Raw genomic sequence first — 12,985 nt, 5'->3', positions numbered from 1 at the left:
CATGAAAGTGCAAGGTGAAGCAGCAAGTGCTGGTGCAGAAGCTGCAGCAAGTTATCCAGACGATCTAGCGAAGATAACTGGTGAAGGTGGCTACGCTAAACAACAGATTTTCCATGTAGACGTAACAGCCTTATATCGGAAGGAGATGCTATGTAGGACTTTCATAGCTGGAGAGGAGAAGTCAGTGCCTGGCTTCAAAGCTTCGAAGGACAGGCTGACTCTCTTGTTAGGGGCTAATGCAACTGGTGACTTTAAGTTGAAGCCAATGCTCCTTTTCCATTCCACAAATCCGAGGGCCCTTAAGAATTATGCTAAATCTACTCTGCCTGTGCTCTATAAATGGAACGCCAAAGCCTGGATGACAGCACATCCATTTCCAGCATGGTTTACTGAATATTTTAAGCTGACTGTTGACACCTGCTGCTCAGAAAAAAGGATTCCTTTCAAAATATTACTGCTCACTGACAATGCATCTGGTCACCCCAAAGCTCTCGTGGAGATGTACAGTGAGATTAGTGTTGTTTTCCTGCCTGCTAAGACAACACCCATTCTGCAGCCCATGGATCAAGGAGTAATTCTGACTTTCAAGTCTTACTGTTTAAGAAATACATCTTGTAAGGCTAGAGCTGTATTGAAACAGAGTAACAGAGACTGTGTGACCTGACAGTATCAGACGGCCTCTGGAGCCTGTGGCAGTTTCTCACGGGGCTAGAAACGAACCTGGCCAAATTCACCGGGGTAAACTGTAGCTTGTGTGAGAAGTCTGATTAGTAGGAGCCACTGCCCTTACAGAGCTTCCCCACGGGAAAGGCTGTGAGATTGCACAGCGTGGGAGCACAGCTCTCTCTGAGCTCCCGGGTGCCCCAGGGACCCCTGGGTTTGGCCGTGCTCCCCAGGGGGTGGCTGGCAGAGGTGTTGAAGCAGCCCGCAGGGTGGGTGCCCAGTGGAGGAGATGTTTCCTTTTGGGGCTAGTTCCCTTCGCACCTCATCCCAGATGTGGATCCCAGGGTGGATGAGGCCAGTGGCTGGGAGTGATGGCGGGGGGTGGGGTGTCCATCCCTCAGGATGGCAGAGAGACCCCCCACCCCCACCCCAGCTGCCCCTGCCCCTCTGCTCAGATGCTGCATGTGGACACTGCCGTGCTTCTCTCCTGGCTGTTGCCTCCCTCTGCTCCTCATCCCTGGCTGCCTGTCCTGTCCTGGCTGTGCCTGGCACAGGCCGTGCTGGCTGTCTCCTTTCCTGTCCCCTTGCCATCCCTGTGCTGCTGTGTCTGTCCCCTCTGCGCCTGCGCATCAGCTGTGGTGCTGCACACCCCGAAGCTGAGACGCAAGGTGGAGGGAGCTCGCGGGGGTAATGCAGGAGGGAGTTGCTGCCCCAGAGAGCCGGGGCAGGCTGCCCTCCTGCCACAGGCAGCTGCCTCTCCCTGCCTGCTCTCTCTCTTCCAGGGGACAAATGGATCCCAGCTCTGGGATACTGCCTTTGCCGTTCAAGCCTTTCTGGAGGTAATGCTCCCTTCAGGGCTGTGTGCTTCCTCAGGCGAGTGGCCTCTCCTGGGCCATCCCCAAATACTGCTGGCTCCTACTGCACATCCCCTCAGAGCTCTGCTGTGTGGATCCTGGCATCACATTGCACACCAGGGCTGGGTGGACACACTGCTGCTCAGAGCTGTTGACCTGTTACTCCCCGGCCATGTGGGCCCTGGCCAGGCAAATGCCTCTCTCCAGCCCCAGCAACAAGGGCTGGTCCAGCTCCAGCTGCAGAAGCTGCTAGTGGAAACAGTCAGATGGATCTGAGTGAAGTACAAATGCAAACCTATGGGAAGGGCTATAGGAAGGGCAGGAGTTGATTGCACCTAGACCAGCAGGTCAGCGAGATCCCAGCACATCCTCTTCTAACCGAGGGATGTGCGTGTCGGCCGCAGCTCCGTGCTGACTGTGTACCTCCATTTCCAGGCAGAATCCCAGAAGGTCCCGGAATTCACGTCCTGCCTCCAAAACGCCCATGAGTTCCTCAGGTTCAGCCAGGCGAGCAGAGCCGGTTGGCGGTGTCTCTGTTGTGCTGGCTGCGCAGACTCTGAGTCTTCTTACCGCCCTATTTAATACCTCTGTTTTCCTCTGAAGAGATCTTCTGCCTGCCCTCACTGTTGCTCTTGTTCTCTGCAGATGCCGGAGAACCCAGCCGACTACCAGAAATATTATTGCCGTATGAACAAGGTAGCAGAGCTGGAGCTGGCTGCTGTGGGATGGGTGCTTGGGGCAGCAATTTGGGCAGAGGGGATGGGACTGAGGGGCAGCGACTTCCTCTGTGCAAGGGGAGAGCAAGTCTGGGGGAAGCTGCTGAGCCCTCCTGACCCTTCCCCAGGGTGGCTTCCCCTTCAGCACCCGGGACTGCGGCTGGATCGTGGCTGACTGCACGGCAGAGGGGCTGAAGTCGGTGATGCTGCTGCAGGAGAAGTGCCCCTTCCTAACCAAGCCCGTCCCCTCTGAGCGCCTCTTTGACGCCGTGAATGTGGTAAGTGCTGCAACAACTGGGGCTGTGGGAAATGCAGCCAGCTAAACTGAGCTAAAACAGGAGAAGGCAAGGCCTGATGAGTTGCTAGGCCTGGTATCGCATAAGCTGGTACAAGGCCTGTGGCCTGCTAATAGCGATGCTGACACCATATTTACTGTGATACAAGTCTCTGGAGTGATGGTCCAGCTTGGGTGTGCCTATGGCTGTGGGTTGGGATGTGAGTTATTTGCCAGCCCTGTGGGCTTGTGGGCTTGACTCTGTCCTCACACCTGGCTCGGGGGTGGACTGGGGTGGCGCTGCCTGTGGGCCAGTCGGGTCCCCACTCTCTGCTTGTCTGGGCAGTTGCTGAGCATGAGAAACTCCGATGGAGGCTTTGGCACCTATGAAACCAAGCGAGGAGGTCGCTTACTGGAGCTGCTGAACCCCTCGGAGGTGTTTGGTAAGGGGAGCTGTGTGGGGCGGGTTGTCCCGCCCGCTGCAAAGGGGCTGGCCCTGCCGTGCCCAGTGGGTGCCTGGCTTGGCCCCAGGTCCCTCTGCGGGATGAGCGTGCGCTGGGGCCAGGGAAGGGGTCGGCAGCGTGCTGCGGGGAGAGCTGCCTGGCCCAGGGGCTGTTGCATTGCTGTCCTCCTGCCCCCGGCAGGTGACATCATGATCGACTACACCTACGTGGAGTGCACGTCGGCCGTCATGCAGGCGCTCAGACACTTCCACGAGGTCTTCCCTGAGCACAGGGCCCCAGAGATGAGGTGAGACGCTGAGAGGAGAGTGGGGCAGGGGGAAAACAGGCTGCAGTGACCCATGCTGCCTGCCATGGCCCCAGCTGAGACGGGCCCTGCTGAGCCTTGTCAGGGCCCTCTGTGTTGGCATGGAGCTGCCCTTGGCACCTTCAAGGCTGGGATGCTGCTGACGTCTCCAAACCAGAGCTCCCTGTAAGAGGCTGGGGCCTAGCCTGGCTCAAGGAGCGGGGCGCAGGCCATTTGTCTTCATGGCATGAGGCAGGGGGGACCTGGTGAAGAAGCTGCCTGTCTCTTCACTTAGCGGTTGCCTCCATCTTGCCACCATTTGCTGGCTGGGTTTCCTGTTGTGTGCCAGCTCGTGGCAGAAAAGCATCCAAGTGGTGCGTGATTTTCCTGTGAGATCCCATGGGGACTGTGAGGCTGCCTGTCTGCTGTCTTGCTTCTCGCAAGGGCCCACCAAATCCTCGGAGGGACTGATGGCTGCATAGGCAGCCACTGAGCTTGGGCTGCTTTTGAAGCAGGCGTCTTTCTCCCGACCAGAGAGACTCTGCAGAAGGGCCTGGACTTCTGTCGGAGGACGCAGCGAGCCGACGGGTCGTGGGAAGAGTAAGCAGTGCTCCTGGGGCCTGGCTTTTCCCCGGCAGCCCCAGTATGAGAGGGACCGTGGTGGCAAGTGCTCGTGGCTGGCAGGATGTGTGGGAAAGGCAAGCAGGGGCCAGTTCTTCCCCCCTTCAGCTGCTGTGTGCTTTGCTCTCCTGTCCTTTCCCTCCAGCCCAGATGGAGCAGGCACCTTGCACGCTGCACGAGGCCTGGGCAGTCCTTGAGGGCTGGGGTGGCTCCAGCTCCTCTGGTTCCTGAGTGGCTGCTGCCTCCTGAGCAAGCTGGGAGCAGTCCTGGTGGGGCTGGATGTGGTTGTGCCCTAGCAAACACCGGCTGCAGGGTCGGTGCCTCTGTGCAGCTCTGCACTTGCTCTGACCCCAGCAGCGTTGCAGCCTGCATCTCCCTTGGGCTGTGCAAACCTGACACTACTGCTCTCCCTTCCCTCCTAGGAGCTGGGGGGTTTGTTTCACCTACGGCACCTGGTTTGGCCTGGAGGCATTTGCCTGTATGCAGCACACATACCGCGATGGGTGAGTGAGGGGCAGTATGCTTCCCGTGCCCCTCTCTCTTGGGCAGGGGCAGGACCACGTGGTGGGGCTGAGCTGATCCCCTGGCTGGCCCAAGAGCTCCTCCTCCCAAATCTTATGCCTGTGATATGACCAGGGCACTTGCTGCCAGAGCCTGAAACTCTTGGGCAGCCCCACACTATGGGCATGGTAGAGCCTGGCTCCCAGCTGACTGGGGCACGTGGGTGCAAACTCTCCTCGGCCCCCAGCCCCATCTGATTCTCTGCCCCATCTTTGCAGGGCTGTGTGCAGAGAAGTGGCCCGGGCCTGCCAGTTCCTGCTCTCCAAGCAGATGGCAGATGGTGGCTGGGGAGAAGACTTTGAGTCGTGCGAGCAGCGCGTGTACGTGCAGAGTGCCGCTTTGCAGATCCACAATACGTGCTGGGCCCTGCTGGGACTCATGGCTGTCAGGTAGGAGCAGCTCTCGCCTCTTCAGACACCGTGTGGCCCTGAGCACATAGTGAGATAGGAAACGCAGGCCAAGTTATAGGGAAGAGCTGGCACGGGCCCTGGGCCCGGCCGTGTGCCGTATGACATTTCCTGAAAGATGCTGTCGGTCACAAGCCTGCTGCGGTGAGGGACTGGCTGGAGCTGTGGTCCACAGGCTGGTGGGGCTCTTGATGCCTGGGGGAAGGGGGGCCCGTGCAAAGCAGGAGTCTGGGTCGCAACCGCAAGCCCCTGGCCTGGGACAGTTTTGCCATATTCTTTATGTCTGGTGTGCTAGGGTCATAAGGGGTCTTCCCAAAGCACTCGGCATGCCGGGGACAAGCATGGGGATCCTGGAGATGGCTGAGTTCCCTAAGCGCGTGGATGGAGGTACATGGATGGTCCAGATTTGGGAGTGTTTACATCTCTGTGCTTTGCAGGTACCCTGATATTAGTGTGCTGGAAAGGGGCATCAAAGTGTTGCTCGATAAACAGCTGCCCAACGGGGACTGGCCTCAGGTATGTAGATCCATTCTTGTCTCTCCAAGGGGTTCCTCTGGTGTTGCAGCTGTCCTGGGCACTGTGCAGCTGTGCACAACCGGCTGCTTGTGGTACTGAGGCGGCAGCCCAAGGCTCACGTGGGGTAGAGGGAAGTGCTTCCAGAGAGGGCGATGCTACACTGAGGAGCGTGGATGAGAGGGATGCAGTGGGTCCCCTCTCACCCATACCGCCTTGCTGTTTTTCTCTCTCAGGAGAACATTGCTGGAGTGTTCAACAAGTTGTGCGCCATCAGCTACACCTCCTACTGCAACGTCTTCCCCATCTGGACACTGGGGCGTTTCTCCCGGCTGCATCCCAACAGCCCTCTCGCTGGGCAGCTGCAGCCCAGATCCTCCTCTGGGGCAGGGAAAGCCCCAGAGGAGGCCTGGTCTGCCTGAGCCTGGGCCACTGCAGACACTGTGGCCTCCAAATTGTCTCTGCTATCGCCTGCCACGTGGGGGCACAGGACTATTTCAAGCAAGATCTCAACGCTGGTCTTACCACAGCCCTGGACCACTGCATCTCCCAGGGAGGAGAGTGCCAGCATGGTGCCACTGGGTCCCCGTTTGCTTTCTGTTGACCCTTTTCTAAGAATCAGCTTTTTAAAAGCCTCTGTCTGGGTATATCCTCCCCCACAGGACATGCAGCAGGGTGACTTTTTGGATCAAACTGGTGACCTGAGAAGAGAAAGCTGCCCAGCTATATTGTATTAGACATCTAGACAGACTTGATCTCTCATCCTTGGTAGAGCAAAGCTGTTTTTATCTTCCCCTTGTGCTGTCCCGGCTCTCTCAGGTTGGCTGTCTGCAGCAAGAGCCTGGGATTTTGGGCTTTCCCTGTGCCCAGCATTGTGATGGGGTGCTCTACACGCCCTGCTGAACCAGCCTCTGCTGTGTGAGCACCAACAACTGCCTTCAAAGTGCTCTGTGCTCTGGAGCCGTCACTGGGAGGGGAAGAGCATCTGTCCCCTCTCCGCTGGTTAGGAAAGAGGAGTGCTTCACCTGTTTTTCTGCTCTTCTGCCCCCCAGCCAGTGGCACCTGGCTTCCCAGAGCCTCACGGGTGAGGTTGCCAGCATCGTTCCCACTTTGAAAAACCGGACACAAAAAACAAGGCAGAAAGCACTGAGGTGGTCAGTGTTAGAGGCACAGCCCGGTCCCCTGGTCTCCAGCCAGGCACGCTAGTTTTCTAGCATGGATGAGTTGCGCTGGAGGCTGTTTTGTGCCTTCTGGCACCCTCCGTCACGGGGAGGGGAGGGATGCCCCTGGGCAGCTGTGTGCTGGGGGCATTTCCTTTTTGTCATCAGAGCTGGAAGTCGTGCTGAGTGGCCGATTAATAAATTACTAATGGTGTTGCATGTGGTATGTAGCTGTTTGCTGGTCTTCTCTTGGCCTGCCCCCATGCACATCCCAGGCAGCGGGGAGCTTGTCCAGGAACAGCCTGTAGCCTGGTTTGGGTCACCGGTCTGTTTTTTCCAGCCTCCTATGCTCTTCTGTATATCCCTTGCTGTTTGGTGTGGTCCCCGGGCTTCCTAAAAATCTGCTCCATCCTCTTGTCCTTGTTAAATTGAAAAGCTTATTCAAGCAAACTCAATTTGGGCTGTTTTGACAGCCTCCTTTGCCTTTTCAAATTCTGGGCTCCTTTAAACCTCTCTGTGATAATACTGTGCATTTAAAGCACCTCAGTGGTCTCCATCAGAAACAGGAAGGTATTTTTAAGTCATTGTAAAAGAACTTGGTAAAACCAGTGTCCTTTCAATATATTGCAAGGGTTTGATTTCCCCGCCCCCACCCCCCCCCCCCCCCCCGATGGTATGCAGTTACCTAATGCTCACAGCACCGTGATGTCCCTAGGAGTGCTGCAAAGAAGATGCTGTTTTATCGCTGTGATCCTGTTTTCCTTACCAACCCTTTAGTTAGTAAAGGGGCAAAGATCTGTGATGTTGGATACCAGAGCTCTCTCGCTGCATTTATGCCCTGTACGGATGATCTTGTTCTCATCTTTGCATGAGATCACAAGCAGGGAGTGGTGTTTCACAAGCTTTCCTCCAGCTGCAGCTGAACGGATTCAAGTGTTAGGGGGTTGTGCATCCTGAGAGGAGGTGGCAGCTTGGTTTCCACCTAGGTCTTTGGCTTGAGAACATCTTGGTCTTTCACGGGACAAAATTACGATTGTAAAAGTTGCAAGGCAGGACCCTAAACTATTGAATGGTGTTTATTTTCCTTCCTGCCTTGGAATTCCAGGAACTTTCCTTCAGCTTTGGGGTAGGAAAATGTTTCCTTTGTTATGCAGAGGCAGAGTCCTGGGCTAAAAGCTAATGAGTGTCATTAGAGCAGATAAAGCAGAGATACTAGGCAGCAAATGGCTTCTCTTTAAAGCTAAACCAAACCTGTTAGTTCGGGGTTTCAGCCTGAACTTCGGTTTCGTCCTGTTTCTGAGTGGGAGGCAGTAAGGGGGGGTGAGGTGAGGCATGCCAGGAGACATGATGTCAAATCTGGCTTTTGAGCAGATCTACCTGGGCATCCTCACCTGCTTTCCTTGGGCAGAGCTCAAGACACAGAAGTGCCTTATTCTCAAAGGTTTCAAAGGTCATTTGGGTCCCTAAATACCCATGGGGATTTGGACTTAGTTTCTACTCTGCTCTTAAAGAAGGATTTAATAGCACTTTCTTATCCCCTGGATATCACATACACGATGATATCAAGATAGACAAGAGAGACAAAGACCAAAAAAGTCACTGGCGAGATCCAGAAGTTTGATATTTAAGTAAAACTTTCTTCATACTTTTTTTGTTTCCATGCAGGTGGAGTTAGTTTGCAGCTTTTGCTGTTCGTGCAGCTGTTCCAGTTGTGCTTAAACTGGTTTCCAAAAGGGTCCTGGTCAATTTAAAAAGGTTATCTGTAAGCAGCTGGGAAGCTGGATTTCTATCAAAAGTTAGGAAGTTGGACTTGTTACTTTTTGGACCAAGGGCAGGGGGCTTCTCCAGCAACCTGGCCCTTTCCTTGCCACAAGCAGACACAATGTGTCGAGCTCTAAACCTGAACTGGTTTCTTTGTGGAGTACAAGACATTGTGATTCCTAAACAGAGTATGAAAGCTGTTTCCTATGCCTCAGAAACAGGCCATTGTAATGGGGTTTTGATACTGATGGTGTCAGTTAATGTTTTAAAGCTATTGCAGATGCTCCCATGGCTTAAGGACACTTACTCTTGGCTCTCAGCTCATTTTCTTCAGGTGTCTGATAGCAGGTTCCTGGCTGAGCTGTGATGTGACTTCTGGCAGTTGACCTGACAACCTTGGAGCAGTTAAAGACCAACTGCGAGGTGCTCTAAGGGGTCATGACTCAAAGGCCAGGCGACCTGCAAGCTGGGAAAGCTGGCTTCTCCCATCTGTCCTTCAACTACCATGTGCCAGTGACTTTACACCATGCTGCAGTTCTGAAGCTTTCTGAATATCAACTATACTTCTTCATCCTTCCCCCCTGCGCCAAGAAATCACAAACGTCCCCACCTTAGAGTTACTTTGTGACTGATAATTTCTCATTTCTATATAGGGAAAGCCAAAGTAAGCAGCAGAGCTCAAGAAAGAGCTGATGGCTCCTAGCACCAGTGGCTCAGTCTCTCGTACCTCCAGGGACCACCATGCCTTGTTAGGAAAAAAGAAAAGGAAAAAAGGACTATTGTGTGCAGGTTTGTCAACTTGCCTTTCATTTATAAACAAATATTCAGTAAATGTTCACTTTTTCCTCCTTGCTTACTGCTCACACCCTTCTACGGCTGTGATTTTTTTTTTTTTTTTTTTTTGCAGGGAGACTGTCCTGGCTTAGTAGAGAAGAGAGGAGGGGGTCTGGTGCTCACAGGTGACTGAGGAGTCCCCAGCAGAGAGGCACTTCTGCTGTGTGTCATCCTGGTCCCTATCATGGTGCTGTTGGGGTCTGGCCCTTCCTTTGTGTCCTACTGCTGCAGGACGAGGGACTCGCAGTAAAAATGGGTGTTTAAGCTCCCAAAGTAATAACAGCCTGTGCCAGCACTTTGTTCTGTCTCAACCTACATGAAAAAAAATATGTATATATAGCAAACCCACCCAAAACACAGCGCTGCCACTGTGGGTCTCATGAGATCAGTGTAGTTCAGCAGAGAGGGGACAGAAGCAAAATCTCCAGTGTCATTTGAATTTTTTCACCACCTTTGGTATCATTGGGAGATGCTCACAGTGGATTTGCCTTAATAGATGTGGTGCAAGGAGGCAAAACTCCCAGCTCCTTTCTGCACCCGCCTTTGCTGTGGGCCTGGGAGCTGCTCCCTGCCGGGCTTCTTCCACTGCTTGCCCAGTGGCTGCTTTGCAGGGGCCGGTGGTGGGGTGGCAAGGGACGACCGCTCAGGGAGGCGAACAGAGAGGAATTTTATAAGGGGTGAGAAGGAAAAAAACAGTCATCCAGCTCTGGGCGCTAGCCAGGAGCGAGGGGGAAAGTGGAGCAGGACTGCTCCAGCCGCAGAAGCCTCGCTCCCCGTCTGCTTGCAGCTCAGCCCTGATGGCCGGGTGTTGGGGAGCTCTGCTCCGAGGGGCGTTGCAGAAAACATCAACTAAAAAATAGCTGTGGATACCCTGGGACCTGTGGGGAATGGCCAGGCTGGGCTGGGGGCTGTAACGAGAGACCCAGCTGCTTGTTCCTGGTGGCTTGGGTGTCAATGCGGCAGCCAGGACGCCTGGGTCTTGTCTTAAATCCAGCCTTGGCACTTCTAGTTTGTCATCCCTGGCACCGCTTGCCTTGATGTGGCTTGGCCCCCTGCCCCAAGCTATCAAGATGCCTGCAGGTACCGCGCTGGCCTCTCACTGGGCTGCACATCACTTGCCGAGCTTCCCCAGGGAGTGGATGACGCTTTGAGCTCTGCAGCTGGAGGACAAGAGCCATAGTTAAAGCAAGCTGAGGTGTGCTGCAGCACCTGATGGGCTCCAGAGTGCGTGCCCAAAGTTTAAATATTGCAAATTTAAAAATGGGAAACAGGTTGCTCTTCTTCCGCCGGGCTAAATTTTGCTTGATTTCTTTCCCCAGGGTTTGCTGGATAACTTCCCGGGAGCCAGGCCACTCCCTCCAGGTTCTTTCCACTGTGTTTTACCATTGCCCCGATCGGCAGACCAGGGTTTTAACTCATTTTGAATTTTCAGGGACAGGAGCCCCGTGTCCAAAACACTTCTGATTTCTCAGTTCTCAGCTCCAGGCATCTCCTGGAGGCAGAAGGTGGCTGACGGTGCTCAGTCAGTCCCAGACTCAGCTCTGCAGCCCTGGTCATGGATGTGGTTATCTGGGGCTTATTGCATCCAGGCCTGCTGTCTCCCTGGTCAGGATTATGCTAAATGGATGTGAGTTTTTGGACTCGGAGCAGTCCGGCTGTATTTGCCAACATCTTGCCATGAACAGGGTGGGCTTTGCATCCCCTTACTGCTCCGACGGTTTTATAGAGTCCTGGCACCACATTGCTCCTGGGTGCAATTACTATTCCCTAATTGTAAAGCAGAAAAATCAGCCCAGAAGTGCCTTATAATTGAGACATCTGCCATCACCAACTTCTCTGAAAATTAACATAAAAATGCCAGATCTCTCATAAGAAAGTGTTTAATACTTTCTGGGACTTGTTGATACCTGCTGCCAGTGTGAAAAGCCTAAATGGGTGGCCCAGTACATTTTTCAGAATTTATCCTGATTGCTGAAAACACCTTGGTTCTTATCTAGCTGGGAATGTTTGCCCTGCTTTTAACTCACCAATTATTTCTAGAGGGTGAAAAGAACGGGGGGAAGGGGAGGAGAAAATTGGCATACGTTGGTCCTCTGTAAAACTAGGGGTTGGAAGGCCACGAAGCACCATCCTCATGCCCTAACAAGTCACAACTCAGTTTTCCTATTAAAAAAAATTACTTGCTGTTGTTTCTTTTTTTGCCCTCTGTTTTCAGGGTGTCAGAATTGGAACGGGACACTTGTTGGTGTTAAAGAATGATTGCATTTTGGAGAGGAGACCCTTGTCTGAAAAACTTGTGTTTCAACTGTCCAAAGATTTTGCACAGATTTTACAAGCTCAGATACGCTAACATAGATATTCCCGGTAAGAAGCCGGATTGAACCTTTTGCTTTCCTTTGCAACATGTTTGGGGGTACATGCTAACTGCTACTACTGATTGGCAGAAGCTTACAATTCCTTCACATCATCCTGAAACCAAATTCAGCCTGTTAAAGACAAACAACCCACCAAGCAGCATTTTTCTAAAAAAGGACACTTTAGGTATTATTATTTTTAATAAAGCTGCATAAAGTTAGATAGGAAAAAAAAAATCCCTCTTTGGGCTGCTTTGACAACCGCTACCTACTGTCTTTATTCACTGTGTGTTACAATGACTGCTAGCTGATGGGATTTGAGAGGTTTAATCAAATTTAATTAAAACTGGTGCTCCATATTGGTGTTGCAGCAGATTTTTTTTTAATGGGAACTCCAGAGTTCCTGCAGGGTCCTACAGGGTCATCCTAGGTAAAAACAGGTCTAAGTCGGGGTAGACGGCATGATTTCTGTATCCCAGTATCCTGTCCCTGAATCCTTAGGGAGTGGGTATAGGAGTGGGGCAGGTATCCCTGGTACTCCCCGCTCCCAATTCTTGCTGCCCACTTGCAGAAATCAATGGGTCTCATTGCTTTTTTAAAATCTGTTTCTGCTCTGGCCATGTCTGGGACTCTGCGGGGGGAGGTCAGTGTTTCACCGTTTGCTGTACGCAAGCAGTTGCGTGCGCTAATTTGGGAACTGCTGCCTGGTGCTTTCCTGGGATGCTAACCAAGGTAGTAGCTTCATGGGTCATGCTTGGTAGCCCTCTGTTTTCAGGGTGTCAGAATTGGAACGGGACATTTGTTGGTGTTAAAGAATGATTGCATTTTGGAGAGGAGACCCTCGTCTGAAAACCTGTGCTCATTGGGGTGGAGGAGGAGGGCAGGGACAGGGAGCAGCGGTTGGGGGAGACCAGGCAAGGATTGCAGTGGCGCTGAGGGCAACAGACCCCCATGGGGGCCCCGGGCACCCCGAGGGCAAACCGAGGTGTTCCATGTCGGGGGGGCAAGCCGGCCCTGCGCCCCTGGAGGGGACCCACCCTGCCCCTCCCTGGGCCGGTGACAAGCGTCACTAGGGTGACAGTGGGGCCCTTTGTGACTGGGCTCCTGTGACACCCCACGGCGTTGCCAGGCACCCCCGCGGCCTCAGCCCCCGCAGTGTCCGGGAGGACGGTGACGGGAGAGGACGGGAGTGCGTGGGGCTGGCGAAGGAGCCCCCTGAGTGCACCCAGGTCTTTCCTTGTCACCCCCGGGCAGCCCCGCGGAGCCTTTACCGCATCGCCTAGGATGGCGGAGAGACCCCCCAGCCACCCCAGGGTGGCCTGGGAGGAGGAGGCTGAGGACCGTGGGGTCCCTACGGAGAGCAGCTGCGAGCTGCAGCCCCACGAGGTGCGCACGCCCCAGGCGCTGCCAACGGCTGAGTGAGGGGGCACCGCTGGGTGCTCCGCATCTATCTGGGCTGCCCTCCTTTCTCCCGTAGATGTCTGGGGGACACCTCGAGCCCGCTGTGAGGACAAGTGCCA

General features: G+C 54.0%; 1 protein-coding gene and 1 long non-coding RNA gene across 2 annotated transcripts; both read left to right on the top strand.

The window, feature by feature from the left end:
- Nucleotides 1-1,019: 1,019 nt before the first annotated feature.
- LOC135328917 (lanosterol synthase-like) lies at nt 1,020-5,865 on the top strand. The gene is made up of 10 exons (XM_064515420.1): nt 1,020-1,502; nt 2,163-2,213; nt 2,362-2,511; nt 2,854-2,950; nt 3,152-3,257; nt 3,789-3,854; nt 4,298-4,378; nt 4,655-4,825; nt 5,281-5,359; nt 5,593-5,865. The coding sequence occupies exons 1-10, from the start codon at nt 1,035-1,037 to the stop codon at nt 5,776-5,778; spliced, it is 1,455 nt and encodes a 484-aa protein (XP_064371490.1). The 5' UTR covers nt 1,020-1,034; the 3' UTR covers nt 5,779-5,865.
- A 1,303-nt stretch (nt 5,866-7,168) lies between these two features.
- LOC135328918 (uncharacterized) lies at nt 7,169-11,824 on the top strand. The gene is made up of 2 exons (XR_010390069.1): nt 7,169-9,066; nt 9,185-11,824. It is a non-coding gene; the product is annotated as an uncharacterized LOC135328918 (long non-coding RNA).
- The last annotated feature ends 1,161 nt before the right edge of the window (nt 11,825-12,985 follow it).

The sequence above is a fragment of the Dromaius novaehollandiae genome, chromosome 7 (assembly GCF_036370855.1).
Source record: "Dromaius novaehollandiae isolate bDroNov1 chromosome 7, bDroNov1.hap1, whole genome shotgun sequence".
In the NCBI taxonomy this organism is placed as follows: Eukaryota; Metazoa; Chordata; class Aves; order Casuariiformes; family Dromaiidae; genus Dromaius; species Dromaius novaehollandiae.
This window is presented reverse-complemented; position numbering and strand designations above follow the sequence as displayed.

What these genes read in the sequence shown, in the direction of transcription:
- LOC135328917 (XM_064515420.1), top strand. Translation starts at nt 1,035, where the DNA reads ATGGCGGGGGGTGGGGTGTCCATCCCTCAGGATGGCAGAGAGACCCCC. An exon ending in CCGTTCAAGCCTTTCTGGAG is followed by an intron (nt 1,503 to 2,162) that starts GTAATGCTCCCT and finishes TGTTCTCTGCAG; the next exon opens with ATGCCGGAGAACCCAGCCGA. An exon ending in CACAGGGCCCCAGAGATGAG is followed by an intron (nt 3,258 to 3,788) that starts GTGAGACGCTGA and finishes TCTCCCGACCAG; the next exon opens with AGAGACTCTGCAGAAGGGCC.